Source organism: Schistosoma mansoni, chromosome 4, assembly GCF_000237925.1.
Source record: "Schistosoma mansoni strain Puerto Rico chromosome 4, complete genome".
NCBI lineage: Eukaryota > Metazoa > Platyhelminthes > Trematoda > Strigeidida > Schistosomatidae > Schistosoma > Schistosoma mansoni.
This window is the reverse complement of record NC_031498.1, coordinates 31,878,596-31,902,936: the sequence shown is the minus strand read 5'-3', so window position 1 is coordinate 31,902,936 and position 24,341 is coordinate 31,878,596. Positions and strand designations below refer to the sequence as shown.

The following is a 24,341-nucleotide window of genomic DNA, read 5'->3' as shown; positions in this document are numbered from 1 at the left end:
GGGGAATTATTTACAGCTACAATGCATATTGGCCATCAGGGTACAGATACATACACGATGAATAACACTGAGCTACCTACTGTCCAGACACACAATGACTTAGGCGTCATCGTTAGTCAAGACTTAAAGACTACTGCACACTGCTGTGCAATAGCCGCCAAAGATTTTAGAACTTTATGGTCCATACGTAGGGCTTTTAGTCATCTCGACGCTAAAACGTTTCTGACTTTGTATACAGTATTCGTGTGTCCTAAACTTGAGTACTGCATACAAGCAGCTAGCACATGCCTAAAAGAACAGCAACTAAGCTGATTCCCGAAATAGCGAAGCTCCCGTATGGTACTAGACTGTCCAAGCTAACTCTATTCCCGTTGTCATATCGAAGAATCAGAGGCGACTTGATTACAGTTTTCAAATTGCTTAGTGATAAATTTGCACCTGATATGCCCTCATTTTTCTTGTCTCCTGAAACAGATAATTTACGAGGACACTAAAAAAGTTCACAAGCCCAGAACGAATTACTTGTCAGCTGACTACCGACTTTCCCATCTAATCATCAACGAGTGGAATTGATTACCTCAGCACGTGGTTTAGGCTCCGTCCGTCGACTCTTTCAAAAGAAAGCTGGATTAGCTGAGAGACCATCATTGTCAGGACTAACACAGGCCATCAAGCCTCCTGTCCTTTCCAGACTGAAACTGAAACTAAGTTATTGCCTGTAGGTATCGTTGATCCATTGTTCCTAGTTACGGAAGCCCGTTAAGTGAAAGCTTCTTCTATTCCATCCGGAACCATTTGAACTATTTATTGCATCTGCAAGATTTCTGGTATTCTCAAGGTCGTGCGGTAAATACTTCTGAAGGAATGTTCACATGGATATTGCCTTCGAATTGGCTTGTGAAGCACTGAGATGTAATGAAGTCCCAGTAGGGTGTGCTTTTGTTTATAATGGAGAAGTAATTGCATCTGGTCGCAACGAAGTAACTCATTAGTAGGAGTTTTGTGATTTCTAGGTGAATGCAACTAGAGATGCTACTCAACATGCCGAGATGGTGACAATTAGACGACTAGAACAGTGGTGTCGAAATAACCAAAAAGAACTTGACAAGATTTTGGTCGAATGTGACCTTTTCGTTACAGTAGAACCCTGCATTATGTGTGCTGCTGCTATACGGTTTTGTCTTCCAGCTCATCTGAAAAGGTAAGTTTGTTTCTTACTTTGACTTTGTCACTAGTATCACATACGGTGCTCGTAATGAACGGTTCGGTGGATGTGGTTCAGTCCTAAGTGTACACAATTCTCCTAGTGCAGTCGCTCCACTAAACTGCATATCCGGAGTTGAAGCGGAGGCAGCTGTTGAACTGCTAAAGAAGTTCTATGCACAAGAAAACGAAAATGCTCCTGAAGAACTTCGAAAACGCAAGCGTGTGATGTAGTCGTATTAAGTAATTGAGCATTTTTATTTTGTCATCGACTCTTTGTAAATAAATGGAAATAATCGTTGAAGTTGCTTTCTTTTTCATGTTGATGGAAGTCGCATTGATTCTCATTTCTTCACCCTCCAACTTACTCTATATGTATTAAACTTTATCGTACCAAACACTACATGTTTATTTTCTGATCTTGTTTCCAGATAAATCTAACCTATTAAGTTGAAAATATTATAAAACTTTGATTGTCTATTCTTCTTATCCATACGTTAATGAAGTGTATGTTCACTGAGTAGTAGAAAACCGCACTCGTGTCATGCCTTTGCATAATTGCTCCAGGTGCAAACGACCATTTAGCGCTGCCATAAAGATGATCGCGTTATCTTGTGAATTACTTCGAGAACTATATTGTATTACACTATCCTACTACACATTAAATGACTTAGAACGTGTAGGACATTAAGAAACGTTTTTATATCTGATATTTTCTCTCCAATCTAGGTAAACACAACTTAGATGACGTAACAAGAAATTTTGAAAGTTAAGAATGTGCTTTATATTCAAGAAGCGCATAATTTCCCTTTGAGCAATCAGCACGTAGGAGCTGTTATTGGAAGTGTTGCACATGTCTTCTCTTGATTCCTTTGCAGGAGAATATGTATATGCTCCATTTCAATAGGTATGTTCAAGTCTGCAAGCAGCATGTCGCTAACGAAGCTTTAGTACCTAAGTCGCTTGATGACGACTTCGAACCTTTGTCTAGTCACAGTTTTTGGTAGGGGATGTCTGTAGACTTGTTACGCATTTTCAGGTTCAAAAATTCATCAACGGACATACGCCACTTACTTAAAAGATCCGACAATCTTCACTAGAGGGTATGAGACTCAGATACCACTTCGTAAGCTTCTATGACATGACATCCACCTAACCACCATCTCATACTTAGCTTAATAGAGTGATTTAGTGTATAGCTTCCTCATTTCTCGCTGGGCATATGAATGATCCATTAGTGTCATGACTATTGTATTTGACGTATCCTGAGTATGTTGGTCGATTAATTCACTTTTTATCCCTAAAATAAATGCCTGGACAAACTCGGTTCTAACCTATTGTGTGACAACCAAGTCTCAGAAACGCTCGAATTTTTACTGTGAATGAGATATTTCTAATCTCATTTTTCAAAATAAAACATCATCACTCACTGTATGTTGTTTACAATAGAAAAAGATTTATGCTATTCCATCAACTACTTTGTGATAAATTTATTCGGTAAAGTTGATAAATGATTTTGGATAGTGTAACGAAAAGACAAAAATTATCAGAACTATGTGATATTATTAGCGTCATTTGTTTATTTATTTATTTAAACACATAAACATTAGTACAAGGAGGTACCAAATTGATATACTCCACACAAATCATTCGATTTATGTGAGGCCTGGGATGCTGTCCGGGTGCCCAAACCGAAGCAGGTGGTTTTCTTAGGGGGCCACACCCGGAGTCTTTAACCTAAAGATCTAATTCACAAGGCAGTGGAGCAACGCCAGGAGATGCAGTCTCATGGTAGCCGGTGACCAACGATTGGTTCATACGCCATTCATTCCTTCAGGATACTGGAGCCAGCCCATGTGCACCATTGGTTTGGAATCAAGGTTTTCCAACTCCCCTAGGCAGACTCTCCGTGTCCACCAACCCGGTTAAAGCGCCGTACATTCGTTTTTCGTCCTCTCAATTACGTAGACAATACCCCCGCCGCGAGAAGGCAGTAAGTAGCGTGATACATTTCAAACAATCTGATCATGCAAATACTTGTTAAGAATATTCATATATGAAAATGAGAGATCAACTAAACAAATGGAGGGTAAAGGGAGACAAAGTTAATAAAGAGAATAATATAAAAAACAATGTGGAACTCATCACGCCGGATCACACGTGACTGATCTTGTATTTCACTCCGAAATTCTAAGAGTATTCTTGCAGTCCATTTGTAGCATCGTCATTTCCTTGACAAATATGCTATCCTACTGTAGATGTTTCGTGAAATTTTCAGTTTCAATCACTAACCGACTTCGTCTAGACCAACGTTAAACGTTCGGAAGGACTGGAAGACCGTTTCATCTCAATATGGGACTCAGCAGTGGGCACCCGCGATCCTAGACTCGGGGTCTCCGGCCTCGCGCACAAACGCTTAATCTCTAGACCACTGGGCTGGTATCCAGCGCTGTTAATATCCAATCTAGTGCTTCCTGGTTCGCAATAGAGGTCTAACATAGCTGTTTGTGGTTTAAACTGAAAATAAGCTGTGTTTGTATATCATCAGAGTTCCTCAAATTCATCATTTGACCACCTATTTAGGGATTCACGTATTAATTTAGTTAGCAACTGATATAGTCTTGATTGATGAGAGTGCTGACGAAATTTCAAGTGTTCCGAACTCCCTCAATAACAAAATATTGATTTTTGGATATTGTTTCTCCTTCCTTAAATCCGAAACATTTCAATACTAGTTTACGTCAGCATATATCTAATCATAAGGATCGGACTGCCTGAACAATTTACTTATCCTAATGAGTCCCTGATGTAATCATATCGCGGATACAAAAAGATAATTTGGTTTTTGTCAACCTGCTGGCTGATATAATAGTGGACTTTAAGGAAGCTAGGAATTATGAGACCAAGAAAACTTCACCATGGATTCATTGACTTTTAGTTTTATTCATGTGGGAGTAGACTATCTTTTTAGGATCAGCACAATATTTGCGATCAGTAGTTGGAGACCTTGCATGAGACAGCTCAAAATTGGTCTCAGTAGAATAAATGCATTCATCTGTCCCTAAATCGTGAGGTCAAATGGTATTTTACCAAACGAGTGGATTTTGTCTTTTCAAACTATATTCTCCGAATTTATTGTTTACAATTTTGTATAGTTATCAACTACTTAAACTATCTCATTTTTCTATCCTACCTTCAAACTTCCCCGTGATACATAAGCTGATGTTATGTTTTGTACCATTCTTTAGCTACTAGTACTTCATTACGGACCTATTACTCAGCCCTCTTCCACTTATGACATGGTTACCCCAATATCGTGATTTCTTAAATATCAGAATGGGTCGATGTTCAAGATTAAGTTCTGGTGAGAAACCATGACCAGTAGAGTCCGGTCCGTGTTGGGTGTGTGACAATTATCCATCTCAGACAATCGATGAAGGGTTGCACAAGATCATAGATCGATTGAAGTTATACATTAACACTGTTCAGTGGTCCAGAGTTTAAGCGTTCGCATACGAGACCGAAGGTCCTTGGCTCAAGTCCCGCGTGTGGGTACTCACTGCTGAGGAGTCCCGCACTATGACGAAACGACCATCCAGTACTTCCAGGTTATGAATGGTGGTCTAGCTTAGATCGACTCATAAATTCAACTATTAGAAGTTCTTAAATATGTTGATTTGTAATCGGGTGTTTACTCTATTATTGTGATTTATAAATCCGAACTGTATAATTAAAAGTTTCCTTTCTGAGATGTTCTTTGTTCTAGCTATCGGGAAAGTGAGTGTGAGAAACTGCGTTCTGCACCAGCATTCATTTAGTGTTACTCTCGGCTGTTATCTCACTATTATCGTGTCATCACTTATCCAAAGATCTATGGTACTAGATCTACAATCTAGATGAATCAATCAATACTCAGAGTAGATCAATACAACCCTCCTTTCCTACGGTCAAATCACACAGGTCTCCAAAATAACTAACATGATATCTGTTTAGTTCTGCAGTTATATCAATGTTAAGTCTTTTTTCCTACTATCGGCAGTATTATAAGTCCGGTTAGTTAATGTGATGTAGCATTTCAGGCCGGTGTACGCTTGTCTCATGTCTTATTTTGATGGTGACATACTGACCCTCTAAATTACAAGTGTTTGAATCAACATTTCCAAAATGGTCACTTGATAGTACTCACGTGAATAGTATTCTTCTATTCCTTTCTGTCAACTCCTCAACCCTTCCTTACAAGTAATTGTTGGCTGGACTTTGTGAAAGAATTTGAAGGACTTACAGTTTACTATTGTAAAAAGTTTGCTTGCTTCTTATCTACCTTCGCACTATAACTCCATGGATTCCAGTTGATGAACTTACGCAGTCTGGTTTTTCATATATCAAATTACTAAGTATCCGTTTATCTCCTTACTAGTCAGTTTATATAAAATTTAACGGATAAAAAGCCTAGAAGCTATTTATTACGTGTTGTACTTGGTCATGCACCCTAATCGTAGTCGACACTACATTATCGATAGTTTTTAGTAAATAATGTCACTAGAATCTCAGTAGGAAAAACACTTTATTTAGTGCTTTAATACTGCATCCTTCCCTCGTTGAAATCAAACCTCGATTTTCATTCTCTATTGTAAGCTCTTAACCCATTATATTGATCGAAATAGTATCTCTGAACTTCGTACTATAGATTTAACACAATCTATAGGTTCTTATCAAATTGAATTCCTCTTTATCGAGCGATTTACGTGTCTGTCTATTAGTAACATATTCTGGATAGTCTTCTTGGGATCTCACTCTCGTGAGATGATCCTGCAAGCGAAACACATATGTATTCATCAAAATAGCTTCCAGTTTAGTAAAAGTAATAACCATATTATTGGTAATATAAAACAGGCGTCGAAAGCATGGATTCCTGGAATAAAAAGCATTTTAAGATTATCGAAAAAACTAGGATCTAAGGGAAAACAAATAGCAAGTGCACCTGCTCCGTTTTGAACAATTCTGAGCCATGCTCCTAACCATTTGTTTTTATAATTGTGCTGACCGCGATCAGATATTCTCTGTATCTGACAACATGCCTCAGATCAAATGTTAATGACTTCCTGGACCAATGTCATGTCTTAGTTTGGCCGCAGCTAGCTTTCTTCCTACACTAGCCATCCCCTCTCATAGGGGGAGAGGGTAGTTGGACATAATATACATCCCAGACACCCCAGTTAGTGATGACTCACTGTCTCACCAACCAATTTACTATCCTTACTTAGTACCATACTCCTAACTTGGTCATCGCTCACTCAATGGTCCTAAAATGAGTGTGGCTCCGAAGACATCTGTAACCAAATACTAGTGTTCTACAAGTATCCTCTACTTCTAGAGGGTAAGTTTCATAGTCAGAAAGTAGAGCAGTAAGAATTGCTGTGTAGCACTGTCCTTTGTTTGAGAGATAGATGGACGTATCACCTTAAACCATAACTAACATAAGTTGGCAAAAGCCAACAGAACTTTCTGAATCGGTGCCGGGATTTCAGCTGTGGGAATAGGTGGGACGTGGTTTGAATCTACTTACTTACTCCTGTTACCTCTCATGGAGGAGCATAGGCCGACCACTAGCATTCTCCATCTAACTCTGTCCCAAGCAATCCTTTCCACTTTTTATTCATCCTTTTCATATCTGTTTCCGATTCCCGATATAATGTGTTCTTCGGCCTTCCTCTTTTCTGTTTACCTTCAGGATTCAAAGTTAGGACTTTTTCCCTAAATGTATATCACATCGAAATCCAACATCGTTTCGATAGTCTTCACAATGTTCAGCAGTCAGTCACAAGTAATCCCATCCCTTGAGGTCACTCAATCATAACTTCTTCCTTAAAATCCGACTTTAACCGATCTACATTAACGTTGAGTATTGAAAAAGATACCGTGACCTTGAAGTCGTCCAATTGATTCTGATCAGCTCGTTCATAAATTATAGTCTCGCCTTAGAATAATTTCTGTAACATATCACTTTGACCACAATTGATTGATCACTGAGTAGGGATCAATGTCATGCATGTCAAATCCTTCTTAGTGCTGATCGAATGCTATCGATCAAGTTGCAATATGGTCACTAATCTAGGTGGCTTGACACTGCGTGCACTATATTGAGATAAGATGGTGGTTAGAAGTGGTCAACAGGAAACCCTTCACCCGGGTTTCGTGCTACTTGGCATTCGTCAGCAATATGTACCTGTAATCTTGAGGGAACTGGTGCTCTCTGATGAATTCGATCCTATTTCCTGTTGACCACCTTCACCACCACCATCTTATATCGCTTTAACCTCGATAATTTCGACAAATGATACAACCTATTCAATACATTGGATCCATATTTTAAAAAAAGTTCACAAACTAAGGATATTTTTTTATTGATTAATTAATTTGTGTTCATGTACATGTGTGTGCGTGTGTATGTGCATGTAAACTAAAGATATACAACAGATATAAATACACATAGGCACACACACACTTACACTAATGTAGTTCATAATTAAATATTAAACAAATAAAGAATCATTAATGATACGTAAATAAACAAATTTTGTTTATCTTCCCCCCTCCAAAAAAAAGAAGAAAAACAAACAAACATTTAACAAGGAATAAAAATAAGCTGGTAACAAAATGACGATCACTCATTTACAAGCCAAAAATTGTGATACAAAATAAAGAAAGAAAAGTAAGGAGAAGAAGCATAAAGAATGAACTAAACTATAGAACCTGTTACTAAGTGACTTCAATAAAAGAAACAATAAAAGCCTAATTGTACAAAATGATATATATATGCATATGCATGTTCTTTTCTACTATGTCACTTTATATTGTATTGAATCAATTATTCAATAATTAGACTAGGATATGGATACAGAATTAATCAATATATTGTATCTATGTGTATATGTATATATAGAAATATTTGTATCCAAGCGTGTGTGTGTGTATGTATGTATGTTAGTTATAATGAATGTATGTATGTGTGTATACTGGTGGGCGGCCTATGCTCCTCCTCCACAAGGGGTAACAGGCGTAAGTAAGTAAGTAACGTGTGTATATTTATATATATATTTTTTAGTGTCGATATCTTCAATTGACAATAATGTGAGTAAGAGAAATGAGACAAAGATTATATATATATATACACTTATACATATCGGATACAGTTGAATGGAGAATACTAGTTAGCCGCTTATGCTCCTCCTCCTCCTCCTCTATGAAGGGTAACAGGCTTAAGTAAGTAGGTAAATAAATAAGGGAATAAATAAACTCACAATACGTATTTATACATGATTATATATATTTAGAAACATTTATTTATATATCACTATACTACTTATATACTCCATTACTCTACTCAAATTTACAAATATATATATACTGATACTGAGGGGGGGGGAATAAACAAACAAAACAAAAAAAATGAAGTATTTATTTTAAATAATAATGAAAAAAAAACAACTGTCAATATAAGTAATATGGATCAAAGAAGTTTATTTTTTGTTTGTTTGTTTGTTTTAATTCATGATTCCAAATGGTTACAAAAGAAAGAACATTCAATTACAAAGATCAATATTGGGAAACAAATCATATATCCATATATGTATATGTATTGGACACCTTGTACAAAACTTGGCACAATCATGTATATATATGTTTTTTTGTTTCTAATTACAAGTATATGTATTACTATGTAGAGTAGTAGTAGTAGTAGTAGTAGTAGTAGTAGTAGTAGTAGTAGTAGTAGTAGTAGTAGTAGTAGTAGTTATAGCAACTATAAGATAAATGTGAATACATGTCAAAGCCAAAGAAGAAGTGTGTGTATATGAGGAAATAGAAAAAACGAGATATGTAACAGGTTGCGTCAAATGAAATAAAACAAAAGACAAACAAACCATAGATATACATAAACACATACATACACATACATAGATACACCAAGAAGAGGATCTAATCGACAATGAATGATAACCAATAATGATACATTATGTATTGTATATTTCATTCACAGTATACATTATTCTGATAGTCCATCCATTGAACTTGATCATCATTAATGTTGTGTTTCATTGTCGATTGATCGATTGTTCAGAATAGTAGTAATATTAGTAGTATAAGTACTACAAGTAGTATTATAAGTAGTATAGATTTTGGATAATAATCAAACTAAGATGAATTCACAGAAAGAAAAAGTAAATACATTTAGTATATTGAATGAACATACCCAGATATTAGCAAGTTGATGTATATTTGTTTAAATAAATAATTAGTGTATGTATGTGTGTGTGTGTTTAATACAGATTAGTAACTAATGAAAGACAAGTAAATCTATGGAACAAGAGAAAAGGAAAAAAAACAATCAATAGTAACTATTGATTAAAAGGTAATTCATTGTCATGGTAATATACTATTCCCATAAGTTGATGTTACCGATGATGATGATACTGAGGATGATAATAATTGTGTAGTATCTGGATTTGTATATTGCATCAAGTAGCCTAGTGTAGAAGAAGGTTAAAGAATATGAAAACAAAAAAAATTAATAGAGGAACTAACTTACGTTATGAACAGTTGAAAAAAAAAGAACAACCTAGGAAGTAATACAGGATAGTTGTTTAGTTTAAGACTTCAGAGACAGTAATATTCTCACAATTCTTTTATAGGAATAAACTCAATGATGTTGAAGCAAGAATATTATCTTATGAAGTTTCAGACTAAGTGCAAACAGTTGTCCAGTTAATCAGTCAGTCACAACGTAAAACTTCGTAGGTACGTACATACATCAGTTCGAGTTGTCATACCATATTACCACAGAGATTTATTTATTTAAACACATAAATATTGGTACAAGGAAGCACCAGATACATATGCGCCACACAAATCAAATGAGATTTGTGTGAGGGCTGTGATACTACCCAGAAGCCCAAACTGAAACAGGTGGTTTTCTTAGGGGGCCACACCCCGAACCTTTGACTTAAAGGTCTGATCCACAACGCAATGGAGAATCGTGAAGAGATGTAGTACCATGGTAGCCGATGACCAACAATTGATTCATATGCCATTTGTTCCTTTAGGTTGCGGGAGCCCATGTGCACCATTGGTTTGGAATGAGGGTTTTCCAACTCCTCTAGGTGGACTTTCCATGTCCACCAACCCGGTTAAATCGCTGGACATTCGTTTTTCGTCCTCTCAATTTCGTAAACAACACCTGTGGCACGAAAGGGCAGTGAGTAGGACTTCCCTTACAGAGGCTATATACTCGTGGCCATGTGAGAGCATTTGGAGAGGGAGAGCGGACTCTCCCCACTCCCGGCTGTAATAGGGCATTTGGGGGCCCCACAGAGATGCAGTTGTGTTCACCGGTATTGACAATTCTTCAGTCATTCATATTGACCACTTTAATAAATATAAATAATATACAACTACAAATATATTCTTCCTATTTAATGCCTTAATTGATATTGCAGATAATCCGTTTAAAATGGCTAACAACATGTTCACATTCCTTATTGTTTTTCCTCAATGTTATCTGTGACAACCTAATCAAAAAAGAGTTTTCAGCCAACTATATAACTATCGATAAAAATCTTGCTATTCTGTATTTGTTTTTGTTATATCCCGTGGAGATTTAGTATTTTCATAGTTGAAAGCGTGATTCAATTGAAGACTGGTAGGTCCTGGGTTCGAATCTCGCGAGGCGAGGTCGTGGATGCGCACTGCTGAGGAGTCCCATAATAGGACAAATTGGCCGTCCAGTGCTTCCAGGTTTTCCCTGGTGGTCTAGCTTCAACTGACTCACGCTTTCAACTATGAAAATAATAGTTAATTATTGCAGAAAAGCCTATTCATGGATATTATGAATCGATTTAAGTTAGACCACCACTAAAAACCTGAAAGCATTGGATAACCATTGCACCATAGTATGAGACTCCTCAGAAGTATGCATCAACGATCCCGCATGTGAAACTCAAATCCAAGAACTTCGGTCTCACGCACCAACCTCTAGACCATTGAGCCAACATCCAACGGTGTTATTATTTAACTTCAATCAATCCATAACATTGTGTGGTCATCTTTCATTGGGTTCAGTGAATAACTGCCTCACACTTGACACGGATTGGCTCCCTTGGTCACAATTCTTCAGTAGAAATGTTGAAATTTCCTCTCAAAGCTAGTCACCGGTGAGTCCCATATTAGGAAAAGGCATCTGTTCATTGCTTTCAGGTTTTCAGTGGTGCTCTAAGATTGATCAGCTCGTGATTTCAATGAAATTAAACAATTTCCGTAACCCTATACTGACCATTTATGAATACTTTTCTTCCTAAGATTCGTACTCTGAATAAAGTAAATACTATTATTCTTTCATGAGTGAGCTCCTACCAGAATATTCTCAACTATCGAACTAGCTCAAATTAAAAGCCAATGACTTCATAGACTAATATTATATCTTGATTTGACCACCCCTTGTTTACTTTTCTAACTTGCTTCTATGCCATCCAAAATTCGATGTCGAAATAGGTGACTTATGTTATACATGTCATAAATACTGGTACCGGACACGTTCTAACTTCAACATAATTCTATTGTTATCAAAAGGGTTTTTTGTGGAGATTTATTATTTTCATAGTTAAAAGCGTGAGTCAATTGAGAGGTAAATCCAGGAGTTCTAGTGAGAAGCAGTGACCAGTGGAGTTCAAATCACATTTGTCGCGAGATAGAAACTCACTGAAGATAATTGGTGAACGGTTGCTCAACTTCGTGAATCGGTTGGAGTTAAACATAAAAACCATGGGATGCCAGCTCAGTGGTCTATCGGTTAAGTGCTCTGGCGCGAGACTGGTAGGTTCTGAGTTCGAATCTCACGAGGCAAGATCGTGGATGCGCACTGCCACTGAGGAGTCCCACAATGGGGCGAAACGACTGTCCAGTGCTTCCAGGTTTTCTCTGGTGTTCTAACTTCAATTTACTTACGCTTTCAACTATAATTCTATTGATTATGCTATTCTATTCTATACTTACCTGCAGATAATTTCAATGGATCTAATCTTTCCGGATTTAAAGTTAGATTACCAGCACCACCACCACCATTATTATTATTATTAAATGATTGAAAATTTTGTACATTTGAAAGATTAGTCCCATAATTTTGAAAGAATTGTGAATTAAAAAATCGATTATTAATTGTACCATCCAATATACCTGAATTTGATGGTGACATATTTGAAGAGGATAAATTAGTTACTTTACTGATAGAATTACCATTACTATTCAAATGAGTAGTATTGATAGGATTAGTAGTATTGTTCATTAAAGAATTCTGATTAAAATATGATTTAAAAGGTTCTGGTATACAAGAATATGATGAAGCATTTGATGCTAATGTACTTAAAGCAGCAACTAAGAAATCGGGGATACCATAATACATACTATTAGTAGTAGTATTCAAATCTGCACTCTGATTTGAAGTACCAAGTAGATGATGATGATTAGACGGAATATATTGTTTGGAATCATTGAATGGTTGTGATGCTGTAGACATTTCATACATGGATAATGACGGTGTAGATGAACATGGCATAGTGTTTATAGGACTGTTATTAACAACGCTACCGGAAGAAGTAAGTGTTGGCATATTTGAATATGTCGAGAGATATAATGAAGATGGTAAACCGTTAGTTAATGAGTTCATGGTAGATTTCAATTCATCCTCTTTATTACTATTATTAAATGATAATGGCATAGACTGTGTGTATGTAGATGAAGTTGGCAATTGAAGATTCCATGCATTTTGAAGAAGGAACGATGGGATCATATTATTATTAGATAGTGATGTATTCAATTCTTGTTGGTTAACTGTTAGATTCTTCCATTTCGACGTGGTGCTCATAGTAGTAGTAGCAGTAGCGGTAGTATTTGATAAAGTATGACACATTGTTAAATTCATCATATAATCATTATTTAATTCACTTTTTATTGATTGTTGATCTAAACTACCATAATGTTGGGTACTACCACTACTGTAACGAGAATAGTTCATTACTGTAGAATTGTTATGATTATTATCGATTTTCATATTTGGATGAGATAATTTATTGGATAATTGTTGTTGTTGTTGTCCCCCTTTATGTTTACTACTGAAATCACGTGGAGTAGTTGATGATGATGATGACGATGATGTTGGAGTTGTTCGCTTCGAGTAGGGAAATGAATTACCATCGTTAGTTTGATGATTTTGTTGCTGTCCATGATGATGATGATGTTGATGTTGATGATTAGATCGAGAATTTAAATTACCAACAATATCTAATGAACCATGAGGCACGGATACTGTATGCGCTGTTACTGTACGTACATTATTCAATGAAGTGATATCAATGATGGGATTATTATTGTTATTAGATGACATGGATGTGGATGAACGTTTTTTACTGCCAGAATGTTTATTCATTTCATTATTTCGTTGTTTACTCACTGAATGCATCACACTATTCATACTACTATCACTATTATTATTATCGTTAGTAGTATTAGTACTCATGATTACATTGACATGATCAAATAACTTTTGTTCATTTTTATTATACCATTTATAATTCTGATGAGTAGACATGTTCATTTGTTGTACAGGTATAGACATTGTATCTTGATGATATTCAGATGTGGATTGTAGCACTGGACAACTTTGTAATTGTGAATCATATAGATTGGATTCTTGCTTTAATTGTTGTTGTTGTAACGACGACGACGATGATGATGATGATGATGATGATGATGATGATGATGATGATGATGATGATGATGATGATGATGATGATGATGATGATGATGATGATGATGATGATGATGGCAATAATGGTCCACTAAATGAATTCAATAGACCTGAAGTTGTTATTCCTTTGGATAGTGGGGATGAACTGGAAGGTTGACAAGGTGAAATAGTTGGTGGACACTTTAAATGTGTTGAACTACCATTCTCTGCACTGTTATTATTCTTATTATCATTAGTATCGGTAGTAGTTGTCGTAGTCATAATAGAAGTGGTATCAGTGAAATCTTGTTTCTTTAAATCAATACTAGAAGGACGTTTCTTATGTGAATCTAATAAATTACAATGTGATGTATGATTTAAATGAAAACGTAAAGCTAAAACATGTGAGAAACGTTTTTTACAACCATCAATTGGACAACCAATTGGAAAGGTTTCATGGAGTTCATCATTTTCTTCAAAACAAACATGATCATTATTATTCTTATCAGGGTTATTAGTATTATTGCTCATACATGATGGAGTCTGGGGTCGAGAATGATCAGGATTTGATGGATCACATAGAATTCCATCAGTTTTACCGGGGAAATCTCCAATTTCAGATAATTTTTCAAGATCTGGTAGAATTTCCGATGGACAATCACTTGATGATGTACTACTACCTCGAAATAGTTTACGACTTTTATTATGTAATTTAGATTTTCTATTACTACTACTTCGTGTTAGGTGTTCTTCATCAGATACATGAGGAAGACATTTAGTTATATCAGTATCTTCTTGAATAACATTATCATTGATTAGTTCTTTCTCTGTATCGATTTTTGTTAGATGATGTGTATTGCATCGATTGGTTGTGGAAATAGTTTCAATACCATTACCATTATTATTATTGACTGCAGGTGAATTTGAAGCTCGACCACGTAGTCGATGTCTTCCATTTGTAGTAGATTTCCAATTACAATCATTCGTTGTAAGATGATTAGTTAAATTTGGTTTATAATTTGTTCCAACTCCAGTTCGACGTTTTGTACGATTACTAGATCGTATGGATGATTTAAATGGAGGTACATAATCTCGTGGACTATAAATATTGTTTGAAAAATACATAAGTCAGTATAAGTAGCAAAAAAAAAAGAAAAGAAAACAGTTCTAATAAACACTATTTATCTTTGTCACAGTACGGTTCGAACTCTTAAACACAATGAAATAGGACTTAAAAGAACAATTATTGTAGTATTGTTTGTTTGAATCTTCCCATTGATGTGTTAGGACTACAATTGGTCAGTCCCTAATTGGCATATGTGCATACTGTGCGTATTGCTTCGATATAGCCTAAATTCATAAGCATGGTAAGCAAAAATAGATAGTGGTTAACAGTGGAAACCAGTTTGGCGCGCGTTTCGTCCTATTTGGGACTCGTTAGCTGGATGTACCTGCTTGTGAATTAAGGCAATACGCACAGTATGCACATAAGCCAATAAGAGACTGACCAGTTGCAGTCGTAAACATCAATGGGAAGATTCAAACAAACAATACTAAATGAATTCAAAATTCACCCATTGCACAAGCAAGTGGCTATCAGAACTCAGTAGCTAAGTGGATAACATGTTGGCGTTTGAAGCGGAAGGTACTGGGTTCGAGTCCCAGAGTGAGCATTAACTCTGAGATGCAGGTATATCTAGCTGACGATTCCCAGGCAGGACGGAATGCCTATCATGGATTCTACTGCTAGTCACAATCCATCTTTGTTTATGATATCAATTTTTCTATGAAACATGAACTTAAAAGATAGAGGACATATATAAATTAGACGTTACTCGGTTATATTCAATATCATAAATTGATTGTTTGAATGTAATCAAATCACCATCCACTAAGTAAATTTACTATTATTCTCATCTTGTCAATATCATCTGTCATACCTAACAACTTAACGGATATAAGTCAGTCAGTCAGCTACAATGTAGGATATAAATTGTGGCTTAATTGAATGTTTGTTTGTTTTGGGGGGGATTGGATTATTAATTTTCTAGAAATGACAAGATTGTCATATTAAAATCATTAGTAACTAAGAGTAATTGTTTGGATACATCTAATATATATAAGTAATTGATATATAACTTACCATGGTGGAGCAAAATCATGTTGTGTTGCATCTAGCAAAGTACCAATATAAGTTCGACCTCTCCATGTCACATTGACAACTAATACTCCTTAGAAAAAAGAAACATAAAGATGAAGTAGAACAAAAAAAATTAAAAATCATTTTAAAATGAAGTATTTTTTTAGAAAGGGGAACTTTTTTAAACAATGGCTAAGTGTCATACATACACACACGAAATAGAAACAATTATTTTCAGGATGGGGTTATGGAAATGGTTGAATTTCACTGAAGTCATGAACTGATCAATATTAGACTACTACTGAAAACCTGGAAGCATTGAATAACTATTGCACCATAATACACATCCACGATCCCTCTGCAAAACTCGAATCCAGGAACTTCGGTCTCACGAGCCAACCTTTAGACCACTGAGCTAACATCCGATAGTGTTATTGTCTAACCTCAATCAATCCATAACATTGCGTGGTCATTTTTTTCATTATGTTTAGTGAGTAACTGTCACACACCTGACACAGATTGGCTCCCTTGGTCACAGGCACATACAACTTACTTACGTCTGTTACCCCTCGTCGAGGAACATAGGCGACTCACTAGCAATCTTCATCTATAGAACTAACATGTTTTAAATAAGATGATATGTTCTATCTGCCAGTCACTGTTCAACATTAGTAAGACGAAATGTGACTAGTAAAGTCCGATTCCTGTCATCTACCTCAGAAATTGAATATGATCTCACAATTTCATGGATTTATTGAAGTTAGACATTAACACTGTTGGATGACCATCTCGGTGGTCTACAGTTTAAGAGTTCATGCGTGAGATTAAAGGTCCTAGATTAGAATCCGGCGAGCAGTGTCGTGGATACGCACTATTGAACAATCCCATACTAGGACGAAACGGCTGTCCAGTACTTCCAATAATGTTCTAACATCATATCAATTCATAATCTCAATCAAAAGACTAATTGTACTTTTCACAAATATAAGAACCTATTACAACATGTTAACATTCTTCATAGTTGAAATCATGAGTCGATTGAAGCTAGACTACCATGGAAAACCTGGGAGCACTGGACGACCGTTTCGTCCTGGGTTTGAATCTCGCGAGTGCAGGATCGTGGATGCGCACTGCCACTGAGGAGTCCCATAACTCAGCTGTTTTATCAATTATGTATTTATATATATATATCGACTACTTAATTTATATATTCAGTAATAACATGTAAGAAAAAAAATAGTTTACATACACACACACACACATGTATAGACAGATACACACTATACAATGTACCCAAGTGAACAAACACAAATCAAAGTTACCATGATTTGTATATGTGTATATATAGATACATATATATATGCGCATGATACATACTCGAAAGAAAAAGAATTTTCTCACATGTTTACAATATTTAACCTAAATGGTTGTTACCAGTTCTTCTTCTTCTTATTATTATTGACTGACTTTTCTTCGTCTTACTTCTACCCATCCACCCACCCACACTAACACACACGCACACATATAGGTATCATGCAAAAACTGTTACAGACCAATGATTTCCGTTTTACATTAAAATCAAGTTTAAAAAATAAATGAAAATTTTCTTTTTTCATTTTGTTTGTTGCTCTAGTCAACATGAATAAAAAAAACTAACAAAGAACAAAGAAGAAAAGGAACAATAATAATCTTGAAGTGAAAAGTAAATATTATAGAGTTGAGATCGTGAGTCAATTGAAGCTAGACTACCATGGAAAACCTGGAAGCACTGGACGGCCGTTTCGTCCTGTTGGTGAACGGTTGCTCAATTTCGTGGATCGGTTGAAGTTAAACATTAACACCGTTGGATGCCAGGCGGCTCAATGATCTAGAGGTTAAGTGTTCGCACACGAGACTGATAGGTCCTGGGTTCGAATCTCGTGAAGTAGGATCATGGATGCACACTGATGAGAAGTCCCACAATAGGATGAAATGGCCATTCATTGCTTCCAGGTTTTCCATGGTGATCTAGCTTCAATTGATTCATAATCTCAACTGTTAAAATTACTATAATATCCACAAAACCCCTTCAGATTTGCATTTGTTCTATGATTTAACTAAGATTAAAAATGCATAGACTAATCATATGTCAACTTAGTTGATTTATATTGTTATGATATTCGCTTGAACACTGGAATATTTTGATTCAATCTCTAATGAGGTCATTAGCCTGTATTATTGTCAAAGTTCATAGCAATTAATTAGCTTAAATCCACTTAATATTGTTTGTTCGATTCTTTCCGTTGATGTTTAGGACTACAACTGGCCAGTCTCGAATTGATATATGTGCATACTGTGCGTACTGCCTCGATATAGCCTTCATTCACAATCATTGTAAGCAAAGATGGATAGTGGCTAGCGGTGGAATCCAGCTGACAAGTCCCAAATAGGACGAAACGCGCGTCAAACTGGATTCCACTGCTAACCACTATCCATCTTTGTTTTCCAATTTCATTTATTATTTTTCTGTCTATGTGTTTATATGTCTATTGATGTATTGGATAAACCAGCTGGTGGTAATGTTGTTCATTCACAGCTTGAAGAACAAAAACCGTAAATAAATCATCTCCATTTTAAAATAGGTAACATATACATGCATTATTTATGCATAAGTAAGTGACGTACACATGTATGAGTATGTGTGTGTGTGTGTGGATGTACGTAGTATGTACTTGACAATATCTATTGAAGCATAACCGAAAACATGGTGTGTGTGTGTGTGGGAGAGAGTGTCATGTAGATTATCTTCATTGTTATTATTATTATTGTCATATTAATTTGTGGTGTTTTTCGAGGTCAATGAATGTTCTGTCTAAAATACACAAGTGTTAATCTAACTTTTTAAATGAAAACATTATTTATGTAATAACGTTTATGAAATAAAATGCTGAGGAGTCCCACAATAGGACGAAACGGCCGTTCAGTACTTCCAGGTTTTCCATGATGCTCTAGCTTCAATTGACTCATGATTTCAACTTTGAAAAATACTGAAATCTCCACAAAACCCCTTCTGATCTATAAAAATGATTAAATAGTGATAAATGAAATAGTTGAATTCATGAGTCGATCTAAGCTAGACCACCATTGATAACCTGGAAGGACTGGATAGTCGTTTCGTCATAGTACGGGACTCCTCAGCAGTGAGTACCCACACGCAGGACTTGAACCAAGGACCTTCGGTCTCATATGCGAACGCTTAAACTCTAGACCACTGAACAATATTAATGTCTAGCTACAATTGATCCATGATCTTATTCAACCCTTCATCGATTGTCTGAGATGGATAATTGTCACACACCTGACACGGATCGGACTCCATTGGTCACAGCTTCTAACTAGAACCCCAGGAAATTCATCTTGACTAAAATTTTGATTTATAATATAAATTACCAGTTTCCGGGTCATCTAATACTACTACTGAATGCTTTCTAAAATCACGAGAATTATCTTCTAAACCAAGTATCCTAATCATGATACTTCCATCTGGGTGTTATGACTTAAATTGTATGGATGGTAGCATTTAAGTTGTTTGATTCGAAACTAGTTGGAAATCGATTGACATTTTAGAGCAATCATATGAACTCCATAGCTCAGTGAATAACAAGCCTGTGTGTTTAAAGAGAATGATATTAGGTTCGAGTCCTGATGTGACTATCAACACTAGGGTGAAATGAATCAAATATCCTGAAATAGGATGAAACGCGATTCCTGGATTCTATAACTAACCACAATTCATCTATTTTAGAAACCAATCAAGTATAGTTGATGTGGAACTTGTAACATATGTGCAACAATCGAAGTTACTACATGTCATACCAACACAACTAGAAGATGGTTATTTATTTATTTTATTTAAACACATAAATATTGCTACAAGGAAGCACCAGGTACATATGCGCCACACAAATCTCATTTCATTTGTGTCAGGGCTGTCATACTGCCCAGATGCCCAAACCGAAGCAAGTGGTTTACTTAGGGGGCCACAACCGGAGCCTTTGACCTAAAGGTCTGATCCACAAGGCATGGGAGCATCGTGAGAAGATGCAGTTTCATGGTAGTCGGTGACCAACAATTGATTCATACACCATTTGTTCCTTCAGGGTACTGAAGCCCATGTGCACCATTGGTTTGGAATCAGGGTTTTCCAACTGTCCTAGGTGGACTTTTTGTGTTCACCAATCCGGTTAAAGCGCCGTACATTCGTTTCTCGTTCTCTCAATTTCGTAAACAACACCTGTAGCACGAGAAGGCAATGAGTAGGACTTCCCTGGCAGACTAGAAGATGGGATAAGGGATAGTATCGAATCTAATAGTAAGTTAAATATACTTCATTTGGAATAAATGTTACTCAATGTCACCACAATCATAGATATTACAACTTCTGTTTCAATCTAGAATGATGCATTTATTGAAAATATTAGTAATGTTGAGTCTAATTAACAAAGTACAATCTTTATGGGTGATGCATGTAAGATGATATTGGTGTCATGTTATACTAAGTACATCTAGAAAATGTCTAACCTGTTTTTTTTGGAATCAGAAGGGGTCAATCACTAACCAAATCTGTCAGTGATAACATTTGTGTAACTATGACACTAGATCTTGAATTTTGATCTTCTGCTATACATAATTTTTCACTCTATCATTTTAGTCATTCTCATTATAGTTGCTACTACATGATTTCGATTCGTTTGATAGATATCATGTTAATTTCATTTCATCGTGCTAATTTGGTAGATGCGCACTGCTGAGGAGTCCCATAATAGGACGAAACGGTCGTCCAGTGCTTCCAGGTTTTCCATGGTGGTCTAGCTTCAATTGACTAACGCTTTCAACTATGAAAATAATTTGGTATTATTATATCTCGAAGAGAATTATGAAGGGTCAGCAAGGTGACACGGGATCGAACCCGTCAGGGAGCACCAGTTCCCTCAAGATTACAGGTACACCTTGCTGACGAGTGCCAAATAGCACGAAACCCAGGTCCAGGGTTTCCTGTTGACCACCTCCAACCACCATCTTATTGGTTAACTAATATTAACCTATAAAAAAAACACAACCAAATTCTATTCTCTTCCTTGTCTATAAAACTTTCAAAATTAAACATCAAAAAGAGGAACAATTTATAGTTTCAGTTCAGGGTTTATTTGATTTTGCATCATTTTCATATTCAATACAAAGTGTAACATGAATTGACTGTCTACTATCAGTAGTGTATATCCATCTATCTATCCATGTATCCATCCATCCATCCATCCTTCTCTCTCTTACGATCACTCTGTCTATCTGAGGAATATTGTACATACATACATAAATACATACATACATACATACACACATACACCTTTTATAGATAAACACCCTGAATCAGCTGATTAAAATAAACATGGTTACAATGCTAAAACAAGGCGACTGATTAATAAATCAATAAAATGAAAAGACAAATAATTTTCAAACTATTCAAATAGATGGTAAAAGTAAAAAAAGTAAATACTTATGTAAGTGTATCATGTTCCTTTTTGTTCTTCTTCAGGGATTTACATTACATACCTCTCGCTTTATGGATACATGTGAGAGTGTGTATACAACAAGACTAATAATAATAACAATGCTACTACTACTAACAATAATAAGTAATAATGTCGATTGAACAATCTATCCCTAATTTTTATAAGCAAAGATGGATAGTGACTGGCAGTGGAATCCAGGACGCCCGTTTCGTCCTATATGGGACTCGTCAGCTGGATGTACCTGCATCTCAAAGTTGGGACTCGAACCCAGTACCTTTCGCTTCAAACGTCATCGCGTTATCCACTTAGCCACTGAGTACTGATAGACACTTGCTTGTGCAATGGGGTCAAGTTTAAATTTACTTGGTATTGTTTACTTGTATCTTGCCATTGTTATTTAGGACTGCAATTGATCAGTTTCTTCTTAGCATATGTGCATACTGTGCGTATTGCCTTGAATTAAGGCTATACCGAGGCAATACACACAATATGTTCATATGCCAATAAGAGACTGATCAATTGTAGTCCTGATCACCAATGGGAAGATTCAACCAAACAATACCAAGTGAATTCAAGATAAGTGATTTCCGAGATAGACAGACAGACAGATAGATAGACTGACAGGCAGTAGAATATGAATATAACTAATGCAATCATACAAAATACAATGGAGTACAAACAACGATACAATTAGATTATTTGTATCACGTATGTATATAAATTCGAATAACCATGGTAATATTATAATGATTGAATCCTTTATAGTAACCTTATCTCTATTAGAAAATAATTTACAGTATATAACAGGAGAATAAGATAGTTATCGAATTGAATTCATGAGTCGATGTAAGCCAAACCGCCACTGAAAACTTGGAAGCACTGGACAGATGTCTAGTCCTAGTATGGGACTCTTCAGCAGTGTACACTCCACGATCCTATACACGGGACTCGAACAATAGTATCATTATTATTAAACAAAACTATCTACCAGCTAATATTATTCACATCACGCCGAGAAATAGAGACAGATTTGAGAAGAATGAACAAAAACTGGATAGAACTAGAAAAGAAGGTCCAGGACAGAGTGGGTTGGAGAATGCTAGTCTGCGGCCTATGCTCCATTGGGAGTAAAAGGCGTAAGTAAGTAAGTATTATTCACATCACTTTGTCAACAATTACAAACCACACAAACATGGCATTTCGTTACTTCTAAATAGTAACAATAATGATGAAAAGATAACAAACATCGTTACCAATATTGATAATGATAAACTGAATTTAATAGAAATAAAAAAACTTACCAGTTGTAGTTTCTAACCAAACAATTCCATTTAAACAAATTGTAGTGCCTGGTTCACATGGTCCTAATAAATCTGGTTCAGTTAATGTAGCCTTGGAATTATCTAGTAGAGTATTAACACCGGTACATCGTCGTTCTGGTATAATTGTGCTGGTAGTAGTAGTAGTAGTTGACGACGACGTCGTATATTGTTGACTAGAAGGAATGAATGATGTTATCGCTAACTGGGATGACGATGGAGAAGAGGAGAAGGAAAGGGAGGTGGTGACAGGTGATAATGTTGAGGTATTAGTTGATGATATCATCGATGGCGATTTTACTGAAGATTGTATTGATGATGAAGATGAGAGTAAACTATTCGATCCCAGTTGCGATGACATCACTGTCGTTGTCATCGTCATTGCTAATGGTGGTGGTGGTGGAGATGGTGGTTGGGAACAAGAGAAAGAGGAAGAGGCAGGGGAATGTGAAATAATCCATGTTTCTGGTGGGTGAGTTTTTTCCAAATTATTCAACATTGCATTCGATGTAAAAGATGAAGGATTGTTCATACTACTTAATGTCTGACTATTATCATTAGTAGTAGTATTAGTAGTGCCGATATTGCGATTGATTTTAGTAGATGTATTATCATTTTTATTCTTCTCAGCAGAGGTAGTGAAATTGGATGTAGTATCACATAATGAAGGGTCACTAGCTGGTATGGTAGATGGAGTTTCAGCTCTAGTCTCAGTCAACTTTGACTGTGTCGGGAATGACATTAGTGAATCTGATGTAATTGACATATTTGCATTGATCTCACTACCTGTATAATAATTATGAGGTGATAATGATGTAGATGAATTTATCGTCATGTTATCAGTAGTACTAATAGTAGTAGCATCTACAGTATCTGATTTACGACGTGTAATCCCACTTCCATTAATGTTATTATTATTATTAGTAGCAATAGTATTAGTGTTGTTATTATTTGAACTAGAGAAATCAGTAAATACAGACAATGGACGTGTACAGGATTGAGTAAGTGGTGAAGAATTGGAACCAGGACTTGAATGATTGAAGGAATTATCAGTACGATTTGTATTATTGATTGTAGTAGTAGTATGTAACATTGGACTACTTCTAGCTGAATCAGTAGTCAGCACATTACATCGTTCATCATTCTTTAGAAGAAAAAAGACAGAGAATGAATAATAATAATAATAATAATAGTAATAATAATAGAACAGCATAGAGTCAAGCATAACAAAATTCATATTCAGATAGAGCATGGTTTATCATTAAGTTGTAAATCCCCAATGGGTTCGCTAATATGCACTCCTGAAGAGTTTGATAGTAGGATGAGACGGCTGTCTAAGTTTCCAAAGGTGGTCT

The 24,341-nt window shown here is 36.0% G+C and overlaps 3 protein-coding genes and 2 non-coding genes across 5 annotated transcripts; 3 read left to right on the top strand and 2 right to left on the bottom strand.

Annotated features, from left to right (window-relative positions):
* Positions 1–843: 843 nt before the first annotated feature.
* On the top strand, positions 844–1,681 carry Smp_053780 (cytidine/deoxycytidylate deaminase-related). Its single transcript, XM_018797506.1, has 3 exons — positions 844–980; positions 1,014–1,201; positions 1,236–1,681. Exons 1-3 carry the CDS (start codon positions 873–875, stop codon positions 1,435–1,437), a joined length of 498 nt encoding a protein of 165 aa, XP_018652541.1. The 5' UTR covers positions 844–872; the 3' UTR covers positions 1,438–1,681.
* Positions 1,682–8,976: 7,295 nt separating this feature from the next.
* Smp_150940 (putative protein VTS1) lies at positions 8,977–15,103 on the bottom strand (the record flags this gene model as incomplete). Its single annotated transcript, XM_018797505.1, has 3 exons — positions 8,977–9,728; positions 12,250–13,350; positions 14,200–15,103. The coding sequence occupies 3 exons, from the start codon at positions 15,101–15,103 to the stop codon at positions 9,625–9,627; spliced, it is 2,109 nt and encodes a 702-aa protein (XP_018652540.1). The 3' UTR covers positions 8,977–9,624.
* Positions 15,104–15,579: 476 nt separating this feature from the next.
* On the top strand, positions 15,580–15,650 carry Smp_tRNA_00369_Pseudo_TTG.1.1. Its single transcript has one exon. It is a non-coding gene (tRNA).
* A 6,263-nt stretch (positions 15,651–21,913) lies between these two features.
* Smp_tRNA_00600_Pseudo_TTG.1.1 lies at positions 21,914–21,983 on the bottom strand. Its single transcript has one exon. It is a non-coding gene (tRNA).
* A 1,188-nt stretch (positions 21,984–23,171) lies between these two features.
* On the top strand, positions 23,172–23,850 carry Smp_053760 (hypothetical protein; the record flags this gene model as incomplete). The annotated part of the gene is made up of 1 exon (XM_018797504.1): positions 23,172–23,850. The coding sequence occupies one exon, from the start codon at positions 23,172–23,174 to the stop codon at positions 23,460–23,462; it is 291 nt and encodes a 96-aa protein (XP_018652539.1). The 3' UTR covers positions 23,463–23,850.
* Between the last annotated feature and the right edge of the window lie 491 nt (positions 23,851–24,341).